This window comes from Barbus barbus, assembly GCF_936440315.1.
Source record: "Barbus barbus genome assembly, chromosome: 40".
Lineage (NCBI taxonomy): Eukaryota > Metazoa > Chordata > Actinopteri > Cypriniformes > Cyprinidae > Barbus > Barbus barbus.
In genome coordinates, this window is record NC_136718.1 from 7,625,145 (window position 1) to 7,650,743 (window position 25,599).

General features: G+C 36.9%; 1 protein-coding gene across 4 annotated transcripts in view; it reads right to left on the reverse strand.

Moving 5' to 3' along the window:
- Window positions 1–24,077, reverse strand: part of LOC306859991 (sodium/potassium-transporting ATPase subunit beta-1-interacting protein 3-like) — a 56,606-nt gene extending 32,529 nt beyond the window's left edge. For 2 of the 4 annotated variants that reach the window (XM_079401479.1, XM_079401481.1), the window contains exons 1-2: window positions 10,252–10,349; window positions 4,026–4,163 (exon numbers count right to left, since the gene is read on the reverse strand). In XM_079401479.1, coding sequence (XP_079257605.1) covers window positions 4,026–4,163; window positions 10,252–10,326 — 213 coding nt within the window. In that variant the 5' untranslated portion in view covers window positions 10,327–10,349. Of the gene's footprint in view, window positions 1–4,025; window positions 4,164–10,251; window positions 10,350–23,807 lie in introns of those variants that run through there. The other 2 variants (XM_079401482.1, XM_079401480.1) reach the window with 2 other exon arrangements.
- Between the last annotated feature and the right edge of the window lie 1,522 nt (window positions 24,078–25,599).

Here is a 25,599-nt window from a genome sequence, read left to right on the forward strand (position 1 = left end):
TGTGGCCACAGTATAAGAAACTTAAAAATATGACACAAATGCACTTTGTTAGTGTGAAATAAAAAACTACATAGATTTTTCTCAGGTATTTTACCTGTATTTTGAATTTGTTGTGTTTTAGGGTTGAAGGAAATGCCTATAAAATTGACAGAAAAAGTAATTTTCTGCCAGGACATTATCCAGTTCTCTATGCATTTTTTTCTTATACTGTATGTTACAATGCATAACAATATGTAAAAATATACCTTCTGTTATTATTTACTCACCATCATGTCATTGCAAACCTTTATGACTTTCTTTGTTTCTGCTTGTGTTCATACAATGAAAGAGCTCTAAAACAACTTTTGGACCCCTTTGACTTTCATAGTACAGACAAAACATGTTCATCTCTTTTTTGTGCTCCACAGAGGAGTAATTGACCAAATATTTTCAGTAAAAACATCCAGTACCATAGTATATATTAAATTACCATGGTATTACCACTTGATACTATCTTTGTACCACTGTACTACCACATTGGACAACTTTTATTCAAGGGACAGCAGGCAACTACCCATCTACAACAAGTTAAAACTCAACCCCTTCCAGTAGCAGTAACATTAGAGCTGTTGTATATGGGAAACAGAAGTCGAGTAGATGCTTGAAAACATCCGCAGTGACCATTTTTGGATTTAGGGCTCAGTCTTGAGAAAAGCACCTTTTTTTACACAGCATCTTATCTTTCATCTCCAGATTTGCATTTTTCTTTGTTCTGATTGTATCTTCTTTTTATAGCAGAACATCTCATTTGAACATCAAGCCTTTTGTCTTCCTAGTCGTTTGTACTGTTGTTTACCACTCACAAACACAATCAATTAGGATTTTACAAGCCTATAAATCCCATTGAAATGCTAATATGAAGTAGCGCTCCAACCTGAGTCTGCTGGTATATAAACTCCCAGAAAGGGAAAAAGAAATGAGCGTTCATTTTTGTCAACAGAACAAAGCAGATAATGCTCACGGGGAGTTTAAAGAGAATACAGAAGTTTATGCTGCACAATAGTAAAAATGAATCTCAGGTTTCCTGGCAGTCCCTAACGGAAGACCAGCTTGAGACGACTTTATAGAGCAATTTTCTCCAAACTGCAAAAGAGTGTTTTCCACTGGGATTTCCTCCACAGATATACAAAGATCAGAAGACTACTTTGTCTGAAGATTTTTCTATTTTGGATAGGTTGACTGAGTTTCTCACAAAGTTGAAAATGAAGCAAAGTTGCTAAAGTTTACAAGATGCAAACTCCATCCACAGAAATTAAGATCCACTCACAAAGATGAACTGAACACTTTACAGATCAAATAATTAACTTTTAAACTATATAATTTATGCAAGTGCTTTAATAACAATATGGGCTTCATATTAAACTCTAAGATTCAGTTAATCCATTGACTTCCATTGTAAGAACATTATTGTAAATGGCACCTTTTTTCTCAAATTTAAGGGACAGGTCAAGTCGTGTTTTATTCAGGGTACTCCTTTAAAATTAAAACTGGCTGTTTGTTTGACAGGACACTGTATCCATTTATGACTCAGAAAAATACAATCAGGTCAGCAAGACTAAGGCTTTAATACATTTATGTCTTGAAGGGAAATGATGCACCTCAGACAGCATGATTCACATGCCAGATCACCATAAAATTTTAAGCTGTTGCGAAGCAGAATGACTCTTTATAACACATGACAGAGACACAAGCCTGAGCAATACTCCTCAGCATTCCCAGGAGTCTCAGCACCGCAAGCCTTGTTTCCAGGCTCATCTATCTGTCTTCAACTCTTTCTCACGCCTTTGTCTATTCTTGGCTTCTCGACGTTTTGTCACGTTGATTAACTACGTTGATATTTCCTCTCACCGTGTGAGAATTTTGTGTTTGAATTTAATTATCAGCGCATTTTAGTGTAATCAAATGTGTAAATCTAAAGTGTAACGAGCAACTCAGTGTTGTTAAAGAGTTTCATTGATAAAGTTCAGTGCTAAATAATTGACAATTAACATGTTACTGTGTACTCCCATTCAATGGCTTCAGTGTTTTATACATATTAGTGGTAAAATTATTAAAAGTTTTGTGAAGACTAATGTCTTAAAGACTTCATTATGTGGCTTGTAACCCATGTGTGTTATATTTTGAGGCTATGCTTGTAGATAAAATGTCTACATTGAATGCAAATGCAAGTGACATTATAAAAGTTTACTAAATACATATTTAGCCGATATTCCCAATTTAATATTTACAGTTTCTATATTTCTGGCAATAAGACCAAAATATCAATAACTCATCTTCTCAGTTTTATATCTTATTATCTTTATATCAGTTTCAATTTTGTAATATCAGCAAAACGCAAAATGCATAGGAAATATTGCAAATAATAATTAGAATGGAATACTAAGTTTTTAGAGTATAATGAGCAATATGCAATGTATATTTTAATAGTAAGTGGAAAAACTGTGCATTGATTGCAACAGTGTTCTGCATTGATATCGCAAGACTTTGTTTCTCACAGCGTCTAGTTACCATCTTTGAATAAATAAATAAAAAGAACCATATTTAATTCCATTTTGTTTAAAAATGATGTGACTTCTGATAGTCTGATTAAATAATGAATCAAAATAGATATTTTACTGTGGCCGATGTTACTTCTAGCTCATTTACATTCTTCTACACAATGTACACATTTTGGCAAATTTAGTAGGCCATCTCGTTTTTCGAAGCATGCAGAAAATTTGCGAACTGTGCACAGTATGCTACATTCAGACATGAATTATAAATTCTAATATAGCAATAATAAGAATAGTCTGTTATGCTATTTCAAGCATAGCCATGATGTAAGAAAAAATAAATATTAAAATTCCAAAACTAGCTTGCTTCCCGTCTCATCAACTGAACTAAAGGCTTGATAATCCTGTTGAAGTTGAAGTGAAGCTGCATCATGGACTGACCCAGTGAGGAACTGAAGGGAGCTGGACATAATCATTTAATTCATGGTAATTAGTTGCAGATTTAGGGGATTAAAATGCCATACAACGTGTCAAAGTATAAGGCTAGGCCAGTGTCTGCAGGGCCGCATGCCAGAGTCCATTTTCAGCAAAGGGCTGTGTTCAATTCTGCTTCAGAGGCCTGCTGTCTTTGATCAACAGTAAGCAGATTTGCATGTGCCGCAAACACTATTTGCATATAAGCATTTCTAAAACAGTCTGACATAAAGAAACAGATCCAAACTGACGCCGTTATTAAACAGATTTTTAGCTAGCATTGTTGGAGAAACCTATCAAAACCTGTCAAGAACATGTCCGGGTCATATTTCAGAATGAACAAAATGAAAAATAACATTTAGATGAAAATTAAATCTTCTAGGGCACTTTTTTTTTTGAATTTTGCAATTATTTTGTGACGCTTCCTATTATCTTAACGCAAAAAACGCCAACTCTATATTTTTATTTTTGTAATTTATGTTTTATTTCATTTACATTACAAGATTTATTATAATGTATGGAAGGCCATTTCTGCCAGAGAATAACAAAAAAGATAATTGCAACTTTTTCATCTCACAATTGTGACTTTATTTTCAAATGTCTTTTTTTCCCCGCCACAGAATAAAATAATAAAAGGTAATTGTGATATTTTAATTTCACAATTCTGTATTTTCCTCTCGATTGCGAGTTTATATCTCACAGTTATGAGTTATATACTCACAATTCTGAGGAAACACATCTGAGATCTGTTCAGAGATATAACCTGGTAAGAAAAAATCTGAAATGTGAGGGGGAAAAAATAACTTTTTTATTCCATGCCAGAAACAAGCTTCCATATTCATGAGATTAGACTCTAACGAGAATGACAATTTAGAATAATCAAAATTGAAGACAAATTCAAAAGTGAAATATCCAAACTTACTTTCTTCCATTTTAATGGTGATTAAACTGTGACCCTGAACAGTTTTTGAGAGATTTACAAGGTCATCATAGTAAAGATGAATTTAAAGCAGCACTTACCACCACAATGTAGCGAGGTCTATATTGAATGGTGCCAAACAAGCCCAGAATGACAACCAGGATGTGGAAGAAGTTTGCAAGGATAGGAGCCCACTGGTAGCCCAAGAAATCAAACACCTGCCTCTCTAATGCCACCATCTGAGCGAGAGAAAGAGATGAGAGGACATATATTTAGATGAATGATTCAAATGAGGAACAATATGGAATAAAAGCATGTTATGACAACTAATTTGCATGATCATTTTTCCTTTTATTCTTTGATTATTTCAGTTGGAGGACTATCAAAGGATTTTTGGCTAAATAGATTTTTGTGTATCAAACTCTTAAACTGCAAAACACTTTTTGCAAGAACCAGAACAACAGAACATCTCAGTAATGATTCTTTCAAATTCAGAGGATCTGTGAAATAATGATACTGTAGAAACATCTGGAGCTGTTCAAACGCATCAAACACCTTTCCAAACTTCAATTATTGCCACACATTTGGAGCCAGTGGAAAAAGAAGCCTGAAATGACTTATGTACAATTATATCTGTATCTTACAGGATTTTACTGTAACTACACTTACATCTAGTCGTGGTGCCAGAGTTTAAAAAAATTTAATAAAATAAATAAGCATGTTAATGCAAAGATAACAAATACACATTGTGTAATCACATCATAAAGTGGTTCAGAAAAAAAAAAAAAAAATCAGAAATACCACGTTTTATCATTATTGACTATTTCCTCTCTCCAAACGCACTTTACCTGGTTCTAAAGGATGTCCTCTGAATAAGAAAAAAACACTTGTTTTATCATCAAGCATCTTCAAGTGGCTCTTAAAACTCCTCACACATCAAACAACTTGTTTTTATCATTCTAGCATGCATTTACTCAAGAGTGTATCGACGTAGTTCACTAATGTGTGGAACAGAAGGGTGGCGATTCGCCGACAGGTCCCCGTGTCCCGCCGCCTCCTCCTGTGAGACTCGCTGTAAAGGGACGATTAATGAGAATTCAGTGAGTGTGTGGCGTGTGTTGTGAGCTGGCGGCCGGTGACTGCATGCTGTGAGATGATGAAAGACGAAAAGACATGTGTGATAGATGGTAATGAAATGGAAACGTTAATGTCGGTCTAATTAAACAACCCTGTTTCAAAATGTTATTGAATTCCACTTTTTCTGCACTCATGAATGCCAGTTAAATGTCAAATAGAACGACGGAGATCAAAATGTTGTCTAATTCATCATGTACACAGCTGAAAAAGTTTCATTTATGGAATCTTTCCATTCTACAAAAAGGTTCTTTATAGTGTAAAAAAATGTTCTTTAGATTATTCAAATGTTCTTCACACTAAGAAACAAACTGATCTTTTAAGAACTGTTTACTGAAAAATTATTAGGGGAACCCGAAAATGGTTCTTCAACGGCTTTTGCAGTGAAAAACTATTTTTGTATTGGCTTTTAAGAGTGTTGGAGAAATAGAGATGACTAGAGTAACGTAAGTGAGTTTGCCAACTACTTAAAAGCAATATTCTTGGGTTTAAGTGGATAGTTCACACATAGATGAAAATTCTGTCATCATTTACTAACCCTCATTTTAAGAACTACCAGGTATTTCAGTCTGCTCCTCAAACGAAACTACTGTTTGATATCACAAGGCATGGAATATACAGTGTACAATCTGTATGGACTATTTTAAGATCCTTTTTGAAACTTTTGGTCACTTTCTGCTTTTAATGTATGGAAAAAAGCAGCATGAACATTCTTCAAAATATTTTGTGTTCTACAAAAATAAAGATTCCTTATTGGCATCAATGCTTTCAACTAAAGGTGCTTTATAGTGGGAACAGGTTCTTTAGGTTAATACAACTAAGAAAGATGGATTCTTTTAAGAAATGTTTGCTGGGGAACCAAAAATGGTTCTTCTATGGCATCACTGCTAAAACCCCCTTTTGGAAACGTTATTTGTAAGAGTGTACAGAAGAAAGTCAGTCACACACATTTGGAAAGACATGAGAGTGAGCAAATAATAACAGAATGCTCATTTTTATGAATTACCACTGTAGGAAATCACTGCATTGAAACCTCAGATAAAGTGGCACAGAATTATCAAAACAGACATTGTGTCCTGAGACACGTCCAAAGTCAGCAATTTAATAAATAAACCTGAAAGCTTGGATTCTACACTTAGAAACAAGTCCCCTTCTATTTACATCCTGTCTGTCCTGCTGACATTTCAGAGCTAAATGCCAGGAAACACAGCATCAAGCCTGATAAAGACCAGCACACTATATGAGCATGAGTGCCAGGGGATTGTGGGACTGTGGGCACATCACAGACCTGGCAGACACAATTAAGCATCTGCCATCACGGCTTGATCAGAGACGAACATCTTGGACAATGTGTGGAGCAGACAGCAGGAGTGATCTCACACACACAAAGAGAGAGAGAGATAGAGAGAGATGTGGTGGGGGTGGGTTGTGACAAAAAAGAAAGGGAAACAGTGATGGATGAGGAGAGAATGAGTACAGATGAGAGTGGAAGAAAGGATACAATGAGGAAGATGAAGTGATGGGGAAACAGTTGGGTGGGACGTCATTGAAAACAAGTGACAAATGACAGCGAGAGGGAGAGAGAGAATAAAGGAGAAGAGTATAGTGAAACAGACAGATAAAAGTGAACTCTGTCCAATTTGAATCAGCAACTGGGAAAGAGATGACTTCCAAATAAATAATTCGGACCCATGTGATGCAGTATGTCAAGGGGGAAATATAGAAATAACACTTGCACTGAGATTGTCTCTTTTTGCATTTTAATAGTTAACTGCTGTTGCTAAATAATTTAAGTACAAATATGCCATTTATTTTCTCAATTAATATGGCCATAAAAGAATGCGGTCATAATATAGTATAACACATTATATTATATTATATTCAAAAAGAAAATTTAAGTGGCAATGAATAATTGCACAAAAAGCAACATAACATCTTTAAGGCCAAAAACAGTCTTCATTTTCTTTATGCCAAACACAATTCTTTTTAGTTCCATTTCTTTTTGGGGTGAAATATGGCATGTATTTGTTTAATTTATCTAATTTATCTTTAATTTAGCCAATATAGCCAGCATAACACAAAAAACATGTATTCACTGATTTACCTCACATGATTCATTAGAAAGATTTGTCTTGCTCCATTAAAAGCATAAGTTCAGTCCCACAGTAATGATATTTCAGCAGTCACCTCATATTTCCATCATTGCAACATTACCAAGTTGCTTCTGGGCCAGCTCCATGTTTTAGCACATACTTAATGTATTTGGGGAAAAAACTCTGAGAAGTCTAAGCCCTTTAAGTACACAAAGTTATAAAAAACCAAGCACCACACCGCTGAAGACCTTAGTGACTTCAGTCAAAAAGAAAAATTAAGATATGGAGCAAGTTGTTACATTTTGCAGAACAAGACCAGGAACTTGTATAAAAAAAGCAATTAAAAATTCTATCTTCCCAATTTTCATTTCATGTTGACTAGGTTCCACTATTGCAGATTTAGCACAGATTTTTAGTGCGCAGACTCTCACTCGCCAGAGAGAAACAATGAATACTGACCACTTTCCAAATGTAACATTCACAACCTAATGGCGTCCAAGTTTCCCACCAGAGAGAGAGAGAAATCAAATCAACTCTAACGACCCACAGGAGGATAACACAATCGGACGACTGATAGCTTTAGTAACCGTTTGAGAAGCCAAAATTGGGAAAGACTGTTATTGGTGAGTGCTGGAATTAGGCTAATCAGGACTTTGGCAGGTGGTGTGATTGTGCTTGTGGCGTTTTGGAACGGTTTCAGTGCTGGAGTGTGATTTCTGTCCAGGCTGTTGAGAAGTGTGTTGGGTTGGGTTTTGGGGTCGTCCCAGAGTATGAACAGATTAATGGAAGAAAATGTGGTCAGGTCAGCAGGGGCTGAGGATACAGATCTCAAACTAATTGAGATGTCAGACTGGAGAGCTTCAGGCAGGGGTTTAGCCTTCACTGCATGACAAAATCCAGAAATTAAAATCTTAATGCAACTGATAGTGAGTCAACAGGCTTAAAGGATAAGTAATTTTTTTTTCTAGCTTTGTATTGCTACAATGTTGGTAGATTATGTAAATAAACAATGTGTACTCTGTTTCCTGCACCCAGATCTACTGGTTTATTTGTCAGCAAAAAAGTCTGCTGGATGACACAAAACTATTTTTTTGACTGTTTTGTTAAAACGTCTGCATTTTTCATTCCACCCACAGACATTCAGATCAATGGAGGGCCAAAATCAGAAGTGCATAATTGGTGTTGAAGTTTTTGGCACAGCCCTTTTCTCGGTTTTCTCTAGTCATGTAGCACCAATTTCAGGAACAAAAACAAAACAAACAAAAAAATCTATTTCTACTGCATAGACAGCCAAGTTACAGTATTTGCCCAGTGGTGAATCACCCATAGGCTGTTCACACAAAGTCTGATGCTACTAAATAAAACATGGAGGTGCAAAATGTTTTCAAAATATTTTTTGTGCCAAAATGTTAATAAGCATAAAAATACATACAGTACATTGTGGACCTATCAGTACCAAGACTCGAACCTGTGACCTTTGGGTTACACGTTTGACTCTCTAACCATTAGGCCATAACTGCCCCAGAATAACACTTAATTTCATTTCAAAAACATGTATTTTCCTTATCCAAGTTAACAAGACAAGAGTTCCTACAACTTAATTCTTAACAATTAACACTGAAATTGGTGTTGTTTGACACAACCATTGAGGAATTTTAACCAAAGTATGTTACAGACATGTCATGAAGACCCTAAAGAATCATACACTCTTAAAAATAAAGGTGCTTGATAATGCCATAGAAGAACGGTTCCAAAAAGAATCTTTAAGATCTGAAGAACCTTTCTGTTTCACAAAAGGTTCTTTGTGGCGAAAGAAGGTTCTTCAGATTATAAAAAGGTAAAAAAAGAGATGGTTCTGACTGAATGGTTCTTTGTGGAACCAAAAATGGTTCTTCTAATCTATGCCATCGCTGTGAAGAACCTTTTAAGCACCTTTATTTTTAAGAGTTTACCAACTTGTGGAAAACGGGCATCTGATGTCCCCTTTACATTTTTCATCTAGAATTTGTATTGTATTTCAGATGCAAACAGCTAATGATGAAGGAGAATACACTCTCTCTCTCTCCTTGACTTGTGGGACTCATTAGCACGTGCAGGAATGGCTGAATGCTTTTAGAGGCTGAAAGATGAAACAGAGGTTCCTGGCAAAGTATTCCGATCTCCGTCATATCAGATTCACTCCCGCTCCTTAAACCAGCCATTTCCCCTAGATTAGCTTCAGCTAGCCCACAAATCAACTTGTTTAATGCACCTTTTTTGTCCCTGATCGATTACCACGAGGCCAGGATCCGCTGCGGTAATCAGCTGTTTAAATTGGAGCTAATCCAAAGAGTGTGTGTAATCCTTCGAATCATTTGGAGAAGATGTTACGGGTGTGTCAGCGGGGGGTGAAGTTGGGAATAAAGCCCAATAAGAGAAGGAAAGAAGTTTTCCATTTCTCTAAAGCCTAAGTAACAATCAAAAGAGCTTTTGTTCCCCGCTAATAAATTCACACAGCTACTTAGTAAACATTGGGGAGAAAAATCTTATTGTATAACCTTATTTTATTCAGCAAGGATTAATTAAATTGATCAAAAGTGACAGTAAAGATATTTATAAGGCTACAAAAGATTTATATTTCAAATAAATGCTATTTTTTTAACTTTCAATTCAAAGAATCCGGAAAAATGCATCACAGTTTCCACAAAATTATTAACTGTTTTCAGCACTGATAATAATAATAATGTTTCTTGAGCAGCAAATCAGCGTATTAGAATGATTTCTGAAGGATCATGTGACACTGAAGACTGGGGTAATTATGCTGAAAATTCAGCGCTGCGTCACAGAAATAAATGACATCAGTTGGTTTAAGTTGTAATAATATTTCACAGTATTTTTATCAAATAAATGCAGCCTTAGTTAGCATAATAGACTTACTAGACCAAATTTTTTCAATTTATTCTTAATCAAGTTGTGTCAAAACAACTTTTTTACAAACAACATACTGCTTTCATTTCATTTGACCCAGCCTAAATGGATATTGAACGTAATTCATTGAGAAAATAGCATGAGAAGTATAGCTGTATAATATTCCAAATCAAAGCTATTCATGCACACACACCACCCTCTGTGTTTCTGAATGATAGCGAGGGTGTGATTTCCGGCCCGTGACCCGTGACTGCTTCCATCTATCCATCCATTCCACTCTCCCTCCTTCCTGACCCACATCAGAGAGATCAGCCAAACCCTTGGGGAGGTCACCTCTTTTTCTGCCCCATTCTTCCTACTGATAAAGAGGTTGCTGGTTTCCATCCTTGATAACAAGCCTGCTGTACAAACATCACTCAGACAGAGATAAAAGCAGAACATCTGAACAATTCACAGACATTCCATGACCATCCATTTTTTTAAACTTTCCCCTAGCTAGAAATACCCCATTAAGTCATTTCTACCTTAGTCTCAGGCTGCCTCAGACCGCATATTGATGCATATTGCACATAAAAATAGCAAGAGCTGGCTGAAATCACCAGCTCCAATCTGATTGGCTGGTTTTACACAGCTTGTGGAATTAAGAGCACCAGAGTCAGAAAACAAAAGAAGCTTAGGAAAAAAAATAAACTAATAAATAATAAATAAATAAACAGAAAAGGGCCCCTGATATGTGCAGGCAAAAAATATTGCTGTACTGAATTTACAACACCCATAAACAGAACAAAATGTTTAAAGTTAATGAACTGCAGTTCAAATATAGATGGATCAAAATACAGTTTAAAGGGACAGTTCACCCATAAATGAAAATTATGTCATCATTTACTTACCATCAAGATTTTCCAAACCTATATGAGGTTCTTTCTTCTGTTGAACACAAAAGATGATATTTTGAAGAACGTTGGTAACCAAACAGTTGCTGGCTGACAGTTACTTTTTTATATAAAAAGTGTTTCTGTTGCTCATGAAAACATTTCTGAACAACGCAAAGAAAAATGACAAAATTATTTATGTCACAGACTATAATAACACTATTGTAATATATTCCCTTTGAAGCCAAATGCTACAACTGCATTTTTTCTCCAAGCCACAGCAAAACTGCAACAGCTGCCAGGATGTTTTTAATCAAAGTGTGTTGTAATTAAGTCCCTGTGGCATTCATCATTGTAAAATCCATCATAATTCATCTTTATTTGCAGTAATTAACTGCTCCAATCACAGTCAGCTGTCCGGTTGGTAAAGTCGTTAATTAGAACATCACAATGTGTGATTACAGCTTGTACAACACAGTCAGCAGCTTTCAGCCAATGAATTGTGTTCAGACCTGTGAACTCTGAGCCAATGAACATTAATAGCATACTGACAAACATCTCTGCACTGAGGAGTTTTGCATGTAAAAGACTAGCACATACGTCCAGTAACAGTAACACAGTTATTGCTGTTAGTAAAGCCATCTATCCACGATGTGCATTGCATATACAAACACGGTCTCTCCCTTTCAAGCCCCAGAACATGGAGGATTTACACAGTTCAGTGATCTCAGGGTCAGCAGGAAATCAATGAAGAACTGAACGATCTGAAATGATAATGGACGTGCATCTGGAGGCCTGGAGATGTCTACAGGCTGTTTAGTTTCACATAACCAGACTATCAGCCTTAGGTCCACATTGCAGACAAGACCTCTGCATTTATACAGAAATAGACAATCTGACACGCAAAGGTCTATTCACACAAAAAAACAATCTATGGTGTCTACACCAAGTGACAATAATATGCAGTTTATTATAAGCGCACTGCAGTCTTTAATGCTTGAGCTCATTAAAGTCATGTGGATTCTGATTGACTGGCATGGTTTTTATAGATCTGAATATGAGCTTGTTTATTTGCTACTAAGTGCCTCGGAGAAAGTATCTTTCTCAAAAACACTTTAAATATCACTTTGGGCATGTTCACACAACAATGATGTACTTAAAAACAGAAACATTTTTCCTTTGCATTTTTGGACATTTTCGTGTACATCCGACAAAATGATCAAAACGATCCCCCTTCACATAGATCCACGAAAACAACTAAAAACCCTGTATTATGCATGCCATGCCAGTAGTTGGCACTTTGTAAAATAAACTACGCATCTGTGCACGTAACTATAGACTGAACACATAATTTGTATGCCGCCACCGTTTTCACAAATATGATTTTTCGTAGTTCACACGGAGATGATAATGGTATTGTTTTCAAAAACCTGCAAGTTGAAACCCCTTTTTCAAAAGTTGGTGTTTTCAGGCTACCAAAATATTGTGTAAATTTACGGATAAAATGCATAAAGTTTTAGTTTAAAACTGTGTCATGTAAATGCCCCGTTAATTTATATTTTACTCTCCTCATCCAGTTTCATGCAAGGCATGCTGCCTTTTCAGTTTCAACAATGCTACGTTAATAAAAATATTGTAAAGCAGCAGTCCAAACACAAACTGTTTGTTATAAAGTTTGTACAACAATGAAATTAAAATGATAGAATTAGCTAATTTTCAATAAGCACATTCAACAAGCAGCAGATTTTTATTTGATTTTTTACTTATTTCAGCAGTTTAACAATACAAAGGGATAAATCTGCACTGATCTGAATGTTCTTATTTATCATCATCACTTCACTTTACTGCATGCCCCTCCTCCTCGTTTTGCATATTAAAACCATATCCTTCCCAATAGCTTGATTTCTGCTGCATAATTTTGGGGGGTTGCTATGGGAACCACTCCACTGGACAGCTCATAAAGGTGATTATATGGAGAGAGAGTACTCTGATCTCTGCATTCATATTTATAATTGGTCCTTTAACAGTGAAGGTGAGACAAGGAGGAGAGGAAAGTCAGCACACTCCACCCCCTGTTCCTCGCTAAGTCCCCCGGCACATACGATAAATCACACTCTACAATCAATAATTCACACATGCTCAAGGAGGGGGAGGAGGTCAAAGAGACAATTAGAGACAGACTCTGATAAAGAGAGGAGCATGTGGGGAGACAATGGGGACTAGGGGATCTCCCTTACATTTGAACGGTAAAAGTTTTTTTGTGTGTTTATTTAGTATTCCAGCACAAACACTCAAAACTCTGTCTGTCGATATATCTATTCTAAAGAACTTTCTACAATTTAAAACCCATCTGTAGCATTTGCTCTTCAAACAGGAAGTTTGAGCAGGGCATATCAAAGGCACACCTTATTTAAAGTAGCCAGTAGGAAAAGTTCATCACAGCCATTAAACATAGGTGCATTGAAATCGTAAACTGATGTCTGAGCAACATTTCAAACTTTGCTACAAAATATTAAGTCTGCATGTTCTGTGTCTCTGTGTGAATAAACAGTTTCATCTGCTACACATACTCAAGCATACATGACGTTTTTTATATTAAATATGTATTCAACCATAAAATACAGAATCCAGTTAAAATTATATCATCTCAAAACATTTCACGAGGTACTATTATGTTAAAATTGTTATGAATACAAAGTTGTATAAATTCAATAACTAGTTGGTTGACTAATAAAACTATTATACAAAATTCACTTTTACATGTTGTTTGGACATAAATGTGTTGGCAGTGTGTGTACACAACCACCCTATAATGATACAAATCCACTAACTCCTCTTTTTTTAATCGCCATAAATAATATGCAGTGTCTCAGAGCTTACCGATTACAGAATCCGTAAAATGTGACATCACACTGTACAAGCCCCGCCCACAACTTGGCTGCATTAGCAGAGACCCCACCCTGAGTGAGCCGCACACAAAAAGCAGAATTCAAGTAAGAAATGTCTTCTTATTACAGCTATAGAAGTTATTCGGTCCAGAGCAGTGAGTGATTTTCTGCTTTTACTCCATTGTTGGAGTCATATTAACAGCGTAGACAGCAGTAGGTACTGTATATTAAGCTGCTGTCATTTAATACACAGATTTAATATAAACATGCAATTTCTTTCCCAGCTGGTTACCTTCACAGACAGTGAAGGTAACTGTGTTTTTGTAACTTTTCCGTGTTTTTGACATAAACTTGTGTGTGAAAGAGAACTTGTACTCAGATGGCGTGTGCAGCCACTTTCTATACGTGTGCATTCAGAAAACCGTACATCAGAAGTTTAAACTGATATGGCTTTAAAACGCATGATTTCAGCACGATAGCCATGATAATCAAAACCAAAAACAAAAGACCTTTGGGGTATTTTGAGCAAACAAAAGAGCATGGCCTCAACAACGCCGTCGTCTGTTTCCACGTATAGCATAACAAATATTTAACTGCACTTGAAGCTTTCATAAAATTAAAAATGACACCCAAAACTGTACTGTATATGCCATCAGAACGAAGATGAATTATATGTTTATACATGAAATTCTGGCGGGGGCGTCGGATGGTGTCACATGGGACATAATGATGTGTGCCATTAATCGAGCTATGTACTATAACATGTAAAACGGGAACATGAAAGGAATATTCTAAAAGCATCTCATACAAACACCTTAATCCTAATATTCCCTTATTTAGAATAAGATAAATAATTAGATTACTGATGTGCATAAACATAGTCACTGATAGTGATTGACAGATTACACTTGGGTTTGTGGCTAACGTTACGAAGCTAACTGCTTGACTTTTGCTAGACACAAATACATCTAGCACAATGTATTGTGTGAAATTGCGAAATAGATGTAACTTTCCCTAGTGTGCTCATTTTCTCTGTCTCCTTCACTTCTGTAGAGTATCATATGATCAGTCACCTTTCCCCTCAGAGCTATTGATCAGCATCTGGGTGAATGACTGGCCTGCTGTTGCACTCAATACAGGGGCTTCAGTTTTTCAGAGCACAGTCAATATTCATACTCAAGGCATCAATCGACCCTATTCAGGAACATCTTGTTGTGGACTCAGCACACAGGTGGTCTAAATCAGTTGTCATGGCTGAGTAATGATCTAAAAAGACCAAATGCACCACTTAGCTAAGCCTGCTAGCATAGCCACAATGCATTATTCACAAAGCAGACAAAGTTAACCTGATTCAACTATTCTAAATAGATGCTTTACATCGCTGATATCATCAGCTGCACGTTACTGGCCTTTCGTTTGTACTTCAATGTTTTATGTGCCATAATATTCACTCGCAATTCCATTTAGCCCGTTCTTGTCCTGAAGATGCTGTTTGTTGGCATTACAATCAATTTCAAAGTTCTCCAAGACGACACTGTTGTTTGTCAACTGGCCAATCTTCACAGTCAGAGGCCTGACACAATCAGTTTGTCACAGTCTGATGGGATGTCAAGATTGAGAGAGAGAAACAGAGCACTTCTTCTCCAGCTAAAGGTGATACACAAAACATTTAATCTGTAACTCAACACTGACGCTCACAATGGGAGATCAGGATGTCTGTGAGTGTAGAAGGAAGTCAGAGGTCGAGGAGATCAGTTGGTTGTTTGCTTGCTGGTGGGAAGTTGATAAAGCAGTGATTCATATGCACTGACAAAGTGTTGACTGTGCATGAATAAGCACAGATATGGAAATTCAAATCTGAATTCCTGGGATATGAGTAAAACATCACATCTAACTCCTACATTTCCATTTGCAATTTTTACTGCCAAAATTGTACTTGTGCACACAGAGGAAAGCGTAGATATTCATCTTCAGCAAGCCCACTGATCTACCACTTAACATCATATTGAGCAAAACCCAATGCAACATTACATCTACAATATTAGCCTAATATCAGTTCACATATCGCCATGTTAGTTGTATTGGGTGACTTAACCAAGCTACTAAACAAGCCATGATACACTATAATTGCTAACATAGCAGACTCTTGGAAAAATACATCGGTTATCATAATTTTTTTGAGAGGACTAATTTATTACTGACTCAGCATCATCTGTATTAAAGAAAAAATAATCACAATGTTTGAAGTAAATAAAATAGCCTTGACAGCCTGCTTACAACTACTGAAGAACTTTGTTCTCCCGCCTCCGCAATTTCTGCTTATGGTTACAGCACACTCAATTTCATATATGTGACCCTGGACCACAAAACCAGTCATAAAGGGTCAATTTTTCAAAATTGAGATTTATACATCATCTGAAAGCAGAATAAATAAGCTTTCCATTGATGTATGGTTGTTGATGTATTATTGTTAGGATAGGACAATATTTGGCTGAGATACAACTATTTGAAAATCTGGAATCTGAGAAGTGCAAAAAAAACTAAATATTGAGAAAATCGCCTTTAAAGTTGTCCAAATGAAGTTCTTAGCAATGCATATTACTAATCAAAAATTAAGTTTTGACATATTTACGGTAGGACATTTCCAAAATATCTTCATGGAACATGACCTTTACTTAATATCCTAATGATTTTTGGCATAAAAGTAAAATCAATCATTTTGACCCATACAATGTATTTTTGGCTATTTATACAAATATATAAATGTAGGTATTGGATAGGATTAGGAATGTAGAATATAGTCATGCAGAATACATGCTTTATTAGCACTAATATGTTAATAATATGCATGCTAATATTGCATGCTGTTATTAGTGAGAATTGGTCCCTATCCTAAAGTGTTACCCAATCTACTAACTTGAGATATTGTCACATATTTCTTTTAAAAATGTATAATTAGTTTTTATTTTTTGTCTTTCCCATTTTCATTTTAATGTTTCAGTCATTTTTGGTATTGTAAATATGTATTTTATTTCAACTAACGTTTATTGTATTTCAAGTAACTTTTTTAGTTAATGGTTTGAGTTTTAGTTAAGTATAATACCCCTGGTACTATGATGAAATTCTTTTGCTCTAGATCTGCTGCAGTACTTCTCTCTGCTGGATCCCTCATCAGGCATGTTCTCCATCAACACGCACCAGGCCTTCCTGAGTGAAGCAGAAGCATTAGGTGGGAATGTGCTTGTGTGTTTCTGTCTTTTTCTGATTCATTCCACTAATTAACCTTAATAACAGCCTGAGTGCATTAATGAAAAGTTGTTAATTCAGAGTACATAGACTGTGTGCGAGTGAGAGAGAAAAGAGGTGGTGGTGTCCTTTGTTTTATAAATATTCATCTGCTTGTCTGGCTGGGGGATGCACATTGGGTGTTGGGCTGAATCATATGCAAATCAGCTGATAAACAGCACCGCTTATCCCTGCCTTAATTTCTCTGGGAGATAGAGGCTGCCGCCAGGTCTCGTAAAACCGTTGGGTGTTTCTGTCTCCCCTAGCTGTCCTGAAACAGCCAACAGGGGCAAATTAACCTTTACAGGAGGGCAAAAGGTTCCATCAACATAACCAGTGAACCCCTGTAGCCCCGTAATGACACCTCGCGAGCAAATTAAACCACAAATTACCCCGTCCTAACATTTTCTCTGCCCTCCCGTGAGGGTCTTTGACTTTGTGGAGTCAGCTGGTGCATGTTTCTGTGCCTTCTTGTTTCCATAGGGAGCGCTGTTTTTTTAGATAATCTGGCTCTCAGTGGGGAGTTAAGAGTAAAAACACATGACATGTCAGCTTTACTTGTTCTTACAGATGGACCAAGAGGAAAGGCATGCTGACTGGACCCATATAAAGCATGTGTGTAGATTTCAGTGTGGGTTCAATATGAGTTAAGCTCTTGTGACATAATCAGTGACATGCTATTGATTACCTCAGAAAATCATTTAATCTCTGTCAGTTTGTAAAACCAAGTAAATTGCATTTACAGCAATTGCACTTATACAGTAAGGCTATAAGGCAAGGCACATTGATGCACATTGTTTTAACAGTATAACCATAAGCAGGGTTAAAAACTAAGAAATTGTTCCATTTTGTAAACAATAAAAGGTCTAGAACCGTTATGGAACACCGTACTGAAATATTTACATATAAATATGACATACTACTAAATAATTCCTTCACTATTTTCAAGGGCGGCTCAATACACAACACCGATGGTGAAACCCACATGACTATTAAGTCCGTGACACATCAAGCCAACAGTTGCTCAATGTTGGCTCATTCTTCAAAGCCTGAAGACCAAATGTGTCACAAACGCGTGTGGAAGACTGTCCCATTTCAAAGGCTCCTTCAAACGTGGCCTCGAAATGCGTCCTTTGATTCCCAGGCCATGCAGGAACCAGGATACAACTAATGGATCCTTTGCAGCCCAGACAATGCCAAGATTCATTGTGCACCGGTTACAACAGGATTTTTTTTTTAGAATAAAAAACAAGATTACAGTTTCAAACGGGTTACTGGCTTTTAATGTACTTAAATAGCTAACAAATGTTTAAAAACACATTAAAAATGTTTGACTTTTTATTATGTACATAAATGGACCATGGTTGATCTGGAAGCATTCTGTTTTTAAATTATTTCCATGCCTAGCCACACGACTTAAACATTATTTGTGCTGATCTGTGCAAAGTTATACTCAGTCTTTCAACTCCTCTCATGACCAAGTAAGCAAGTAAAATCTACAGCTTTTGCATGATAAATGCAAGCCATTGTTGGGAAAAGTTACTTTTAAAAGTAATACATTACAATATTGCGTTACTCCATAAAAAGTGACTATTTGCATTACTGTGTTACTTTATGTAATCTGGGCTGGGCTTGCTTATTTGTTAGGTTTTTTTTAATAGCAACAAAAGTTATATTTTTGGCAACAAAAGCCCTATCACACATTAATAAGCCTTAGGCTGAAGTAACTTGCGTTACATATTTGAAAAAGTAACACTTTTTGTACATTTAAAAGTAATGTGTTACTTTACTTGAAAAAAGTAATGATTACATAGCTCGCGTTACTTGTAATGCATTACCCTTAACACTGATGCATGCTTATCAGAAAAAAAACCTCACAGGAAAGATACATCTAAAAAGAATTACTATGAAAATACAATACAGTAACCAGATGTTATCTACCAAGAACAGTAGTGCAACCACTAAGATACTTTAGAAGAACATGTGTTTTAACAACAAAAGTCTTTATTTGTGGTTTAAACCTCTCTGTAAAGCCATACCCCATAGACTACAAATGTAAGTTTATCAATGTAAACAGTGTTTGGACAAATAATGCCATCAATATAAGTTTTTGAATGGAGAACTTTTCTTTAATCTGTATGTAAAGAGGTCACAGAAGATTATATGCATGGTATCTATTCAACTATATCTGTATTTGACGTGTGTGTGCGTTTACGAGTCAGAAGTCAGAGAGTATCCTCCTCCTGACCTCATTACCGTAGCTCTCCACAAGCCTCTCTGCCATAAAGAGGTCAAAGCCACTGCCATTTATTACCCACAGTCCATCAGTCACTTTCTCTATTCAGGGGTTGTCAAACACACACCATTAAGTGTGTCTTCTTTCTCTAGTCAACAGTGTACAACACCGCAAGTACAACTCTCTTTCTCGACTGATTAGTCCTCCTTTTCTGGTTCACTTCAAAGCTTCTCTCGATTTCTGTCCTAGTTTGACTCATCTCTTCAGGAAAGAGATACTTTCAATACTTAGAGGAAATGTATTGCATGAGGCAGTGGTTTGTAATCTCCACCTCTAACATACTTAAAGGATTACTTCACACAAAAATGAAATTTTTGAAATGAATAGTAGTCCATATGATAAATAAGAAGGTAAAATGCTTGGCCGTTCTTTAAAATTCCTCCATTTGAGTCATACTGGTTTACAACAAGAGTTTCATTCTTTGGTGAATTACTCCTTTAAGTCAAAGATAAAAAATTCAAGCTGCTTGTTAACAAAAGAAAGAATTTTTAATCAAGAAAACCTCATTATTAGGCTTTGCCTGGATACAGATTAAATTCCTCCCAGGTTAACCATGAATCCCTGCACGGCCCGATCATGCGAGAGAAGTGGTAATGAGAGATGGTTCATGGAGGAGAACGTCTCAGAATTACAATAAACTTGATAACTGTCCAGTTCATTCCAAATATAGTGATTTCCAAGTCTATGTGGAGAATGTCTGTATGAAAAAGCCAGATTAACTCACCACCAGGGAGTCTTTAAACCAGCTGCTGACAGTTTCATGTGCTTTTAAACAAACTCCTCGTCTATTACTTCTACAGCAGAGATATGGAGGAGGAGGAACCAAACCAGATGTTCCTCAACAGCTACAAAGGGTAAAGTTCAAAACGGTTTCCATGTGTGTGCCTACCTGTGTTTCCCATGCTCCTCTCCTTCCCTTATCCAGCACAAACAGGTGTGTACAGCTCTCACGAATGACATTAGATCAATGGAATCATCTTCAGTGTGTGGAATTGAGAAATAAGGAGCCATTCAATAAAAAGTAAACTTGTATTTTCTGCCGTGATGCTAGGGCATTGCTAGGTGTTTTTTGGGTAGTTTGCTTATTGGCCTCTCAAGTCTATATGATATTTTGGTTAGGGATGCACCAATATTAAAGGACAGAAATGAAAAAGAAAAGGAAGTAGCAGCAAATCTTTCCTTACGTATAGTGACTATTGAGACTCAATAGGAACTCTGTTTATACTATGGAGCGGCAGTACTTACCACACATTTTACAAGATCAGATGCTTGTCAGTGGTGCTCAGGATCTGTAAATCATTCGCCATCATCCTCAGTCATCTCTCCTTACTCTGTTTATGTGGTAAGTGAAATCTTATGTACTGTAATGTAACAGGCTACCGCTAGCAAGAGGCTAACCATGTCCCTTTAGTTGCTTGCATTATTTACTTTCCGTGACTTTCTATAGACATCAACCCATCCCTGCACATCACATCCCCTGCACAGCCTGGATCATAACATTTCTTCACAATACCTACAGAACTTTTGATGGTTTGGCTGGAGGCTGGCCTAGAACATGGGCGGGTATGCAAATGTTGGGGGCATAACTATTAGTGATGCCAACTGTAATGTCACAGTCGGTGTTATGTTCCGATTTGCCTATTTTTCAGTGGTCTTTTGCATGCACAAGACTTACATGAGAAGGAGGAAACAATGGAGTTTGAGGTTCATGCTATGTCATTTCCATGTAGGGCTGCACGATATATTGCATGCAATTGTCATGCACATCTCGTCAATAAAGCCGGTTCTGTGAATTGCGAAGCTTGTCGGTGAACTACGGCTCTGTGTATTAAATGCCGCTCCATTTGAAAACAGGTGATGGAGATTTATTAATAATCACAGAACCGGCTTTACTGACGAGATGCGCATGACAATCACATGCAATAATATATCCTGTAGCCCTAATGTACAGAACTGTTATTATTCAACTATGCCAAGGTAAATACAATTTTCCATTCTATGGCATCTTTAAAAAAGCACTAACATTGTCCAATAACCAATATAGCACCAACATATTGTATATCCCTAATTTTGGTCTCCAGATAAGTGATCCTTACGTGATAATCTATTAAATTTTTCATGTTTTATAATCTGCGAGGCAAAATTCATCTGATCCCTTGAAAGTAATACCACAAATCTTTTGAATTTGTTCAAATCTCTAACCTTAAGTATGAGCAAGAGTAATACTGAAGTTTGTCTCAAGCAGCACTAATAAATAATAGCATCAATCCACCAGCCATCCAATAAATTATTAATATTCCCAGTTAGCCTAAGAGAGTTTTGTGACATGATCTTTCCACTGAAAACAGCATGCATGGGAACAGTAGTAACTGCAGACTCGTTAGGGAAACTCGGTGACATCAAGATAATAAGATCTCAGAGAGCAGAACTACATCAAAGAGCAGGAATGTTTCCCTGAGGTGCCTAAAATGAAAGGAAGACGGACCCTGTCAAGCTCAGGAAGGGCCGGAGGTCTGACAGTAGCCAACGTGCCAACATGCATGTGGGCCGAGGTGTATTACACTTCTGTCTTTAGGGGCAGCAGGTGTCAGCGTTTTTTTTAATGCCCCTGTCATAGAGGATTGTGGGAAGAATGGACGGCATTACACAAGCACTGCCAAAGGTACCAGAAATAAAAGAGGTGGCTACGGTGTCAAATTTGAATAAGGTACAAACAGTCTCCAGCAGCTGTTTAGCGGTGTAGGCGTACAACGCCTGTTTACATTGCCGTGGGATCAGTTTAGTTGTTGAGACTGGGATTGCGGATGGGGGAGGCTGACTGAAACAATGCAAAAAGCAGCTGCAAGACTTTCCGCATGGAAATGAGGACACCAGCAACTCACTGCAGAATAATGATTGCAGATTTCGAAGCCAATATAACATTTCACTGACAAACAACTTCTATGAACACTTAAGCTAGGATAGAGTATCCGATGAACCAAAGCGAGCTGCAATAAAGATTAAGCGACAATTACAGTATAATAGCTTCTTGGAGAGACGAACATCTCTCTCTTTGACAGGAACATGGGTAGATCTAACTAATGACTAACCACTGAAAGCTCCTGCCAACTCTATCCAGAGTGTAAACAGATCAATTTAATGCTGAGGAGCATGCCATGGGGTCTAGAGTCCTCGCTATGCACTTTTACATACTAAACTATTGTTCAAAAGCATGTAAACATGATGTGCATTATGAAGGTCCTCTTTATGTTTTTCACCTGTTATGAGTTCAAGGCCACGAAGAGCTGGAGGTTTTTTAATAGTATATTCATTATCTATGAAACTGTAGTAGTGGCAGATCTTTTCTTCAGTATTATGATGTACATTTGAGTAAAACAGACTATCAAAAATTGTAGACCAGGACTTGTTTTAATCCATCGATTGTCGATTGGATGGAAGCAGATCTGAATGCCAGCCTGCAGTCGATTGTAAGAAAGTTTAAGTGGAATAAATGAATGGAGAAATCCAACATACGTCAGAGTCTGTCGTTTCACTGGAAGATTGAATTTTGACATTTTGATTAAAAAGTATGAGGTCATAAAAAAATGTAAGCATTCATTAGACCTATAACATGCGTATAGAAAATAAATTGGGTGAATTTTCATTTCATGCCGACTTAAGTAGTGGTGCATATATTTTAATGTCATGACAAATTGTAAACAAATGGTTTTAGATAACAACAGCAACACACCAGAAAAACAAAATGGCTTCTACATTTAATTCATGTTTGATGTGGAAAATATGGTTTTATTGTCAATACTGTCAGCTGATTTTCTTGTCTAATGGGGGTGACAAGTCAACAGATGGAGTTGAAAATCATTTTTAATTTTAAATACAATTTAACAATATTTTAAAATGTGTAAATGTTCTATTTTAATATACTATTTAATAGTATGCTATAATATTTATTTACTACGCTTTTAACATTACATGTCAAAATCTGACTGTGTTGACACTTTTGTGAGCAAAAGAAAACCTGTTTAACAGATTAAACAAAACCAATTCCTTGGCATATGAAGTTGTTTTAGCCCTGTTTTCTGTTCTGTCCCAGTGAAAAATCAGTGTAACAGCATTGAGAAAAGTTCATCTGGGTTGACTTAAGCAGTGCAAAAGCAAAAGCATTAAACTGCCCATAAAAGTCTTTTACAACTCTGGGTTATTTATGGAGGAGCCAACTACTTAAACACATGTTCAACCTTAACTCAGATCAAGACAAAAGAGTTCAAGCACACACAATGTACTCGTTGTGTATCCAGCAACATAAACAAAAGGCAGCGTATTAGGCTAGAAACCAACCAGCTCACATACACGTTGAGCAGTCATGATGAGTATCGGTGTGAAATGCATATTTATCAGAAAACAAACTCACCAACTGAAACGTGCACAGAAATATAAGGGTGCACCGTCCGCTGCAGCAGCCCATTGTGTTAAACGCGATAATGAGATCCTGAATATATGAGACTATCAGCAGAAAGTCCTAAATAAACACAGAGAAGCTCGTCAGTCTCTGTCCGACACAAAGCGTCTCCGTTGCCATTGTTTCCAGCGGCGCTCAGTGAAACACGCGTGGAAGTGTGGAGCTGATCTCTACTGTCGCAGGAGGAGTGTGTGAGACAGACAGTGAAGTGCGAAGAAAGAGGGAGAGGAGGAAGAACGAGGGGGTAGATGGGGTAAGAGGCGGGGGTAGCAGGCAGAGGGGTGTATGTAAATCACAATGGCTTGGGTTTCACATACACGGACACAGGCTGTGTGAATAAACCACGGTGTGTGTGTGTGTGTGTGTGTGTGTGTGTGTTGATTTGAATCTAAAGAAAAAGCTGAAAAAATACCCAAGAACCACAGCATTCATGAAAATAACAACTTAAACCAGGGCTGGTTGTCTGGTTTATTCTGGTCTCACAGACTGGTTTAGGTTTTTGGCTAACTGATATCATTGTCTGACCAACTGGAAAGTGCCCAAACCCCTCTAAAACCAGCAAGCTGGGAGACCCCCTTAGACTAGGAAACAAGCACTGAAACCATATCTAAAGAAGACCACATCCACAAACATAAACCAGCTTAAAATGGTGTGCTGGTCTTATCTGGTTGAAGAGGGTCCCCTATGCTAAGAAGCTGAAAGTGCCCAAAACCCCTCTAAAACCAGCCTGATCATGATCAGCCCTGGAGACCACATAAGACCAGCAAACAAGCACAGAAGCCACATCTAGAGAACACATCCTTGCAATAAAAAACAAACAAAAATGTAAACCAGCTTAAGATGGTGTGCTGGTCTTAAATGGTTGAAGATGGTCCCCCAGGTTAATAAGCTGAAAGTGCCTAAACCCCTCTCAATTTAGCCTACATAACCAGATTGGGATACCGCGTAAGACCAGGAAACAAGCTTAGAAACCATATCTAGAGCTCAAATCCCTGCTATAAAAACAAACAAAAATGTAAACCAGCCTAACATGCTATGATGGTCTTAGATGGTTTAAGATGGTTTCCCAGGCTATCCATCTAAAAAATGATGAGTAAAACCAACTGGTCCCCCTTGAGACCAGCAAAGACTAGTAAAATAGTTTAGATAATGCACATTTTTTAACCAAGTCAACACATAATGGTTGTCAGTTTTACAATCTAACAAAAAAATAATAATTTTACAGTTACAGAACATTTTTAGATTCTTATTATGAGTGAAGATATATTTGATGTGATCTTTATCGTGATTTATTTGTTTGTTAATTTATTTGACAGTGATGGTGAACGCCAGGTTCCCACAGTTTGCAGCAACAATGACTGCAGTAACTACAGGATTTACACTAAAATATACCTTTTTTTTGTATCGTGTGTGGAGTGATAAATGGCATTGGCTGAGATATTTTATTATCACGAATGTTGGACGGCAAATGCAGTCTGTATCTACAGTTATTATGATTTACTCTGTGATTTTTTAGTTTGAAGGAACTAATGTTCGCCTCATTGAAGTCTATTATCAAACCCAAGGCGCCATCTGCTGGTCGCGTATCACAAATACATCCTACTTAGTTTTTTTAAAGATGGAAGCTGGAGTAAATTGGTGTTATTTGCCACTTTTGTCAATTTGTGACATTTTTCACAAACACAGTTATCATCTTTCTCCACAGTAACTTGTTAGCATAATATTTTCCTCACTATTTTTACTC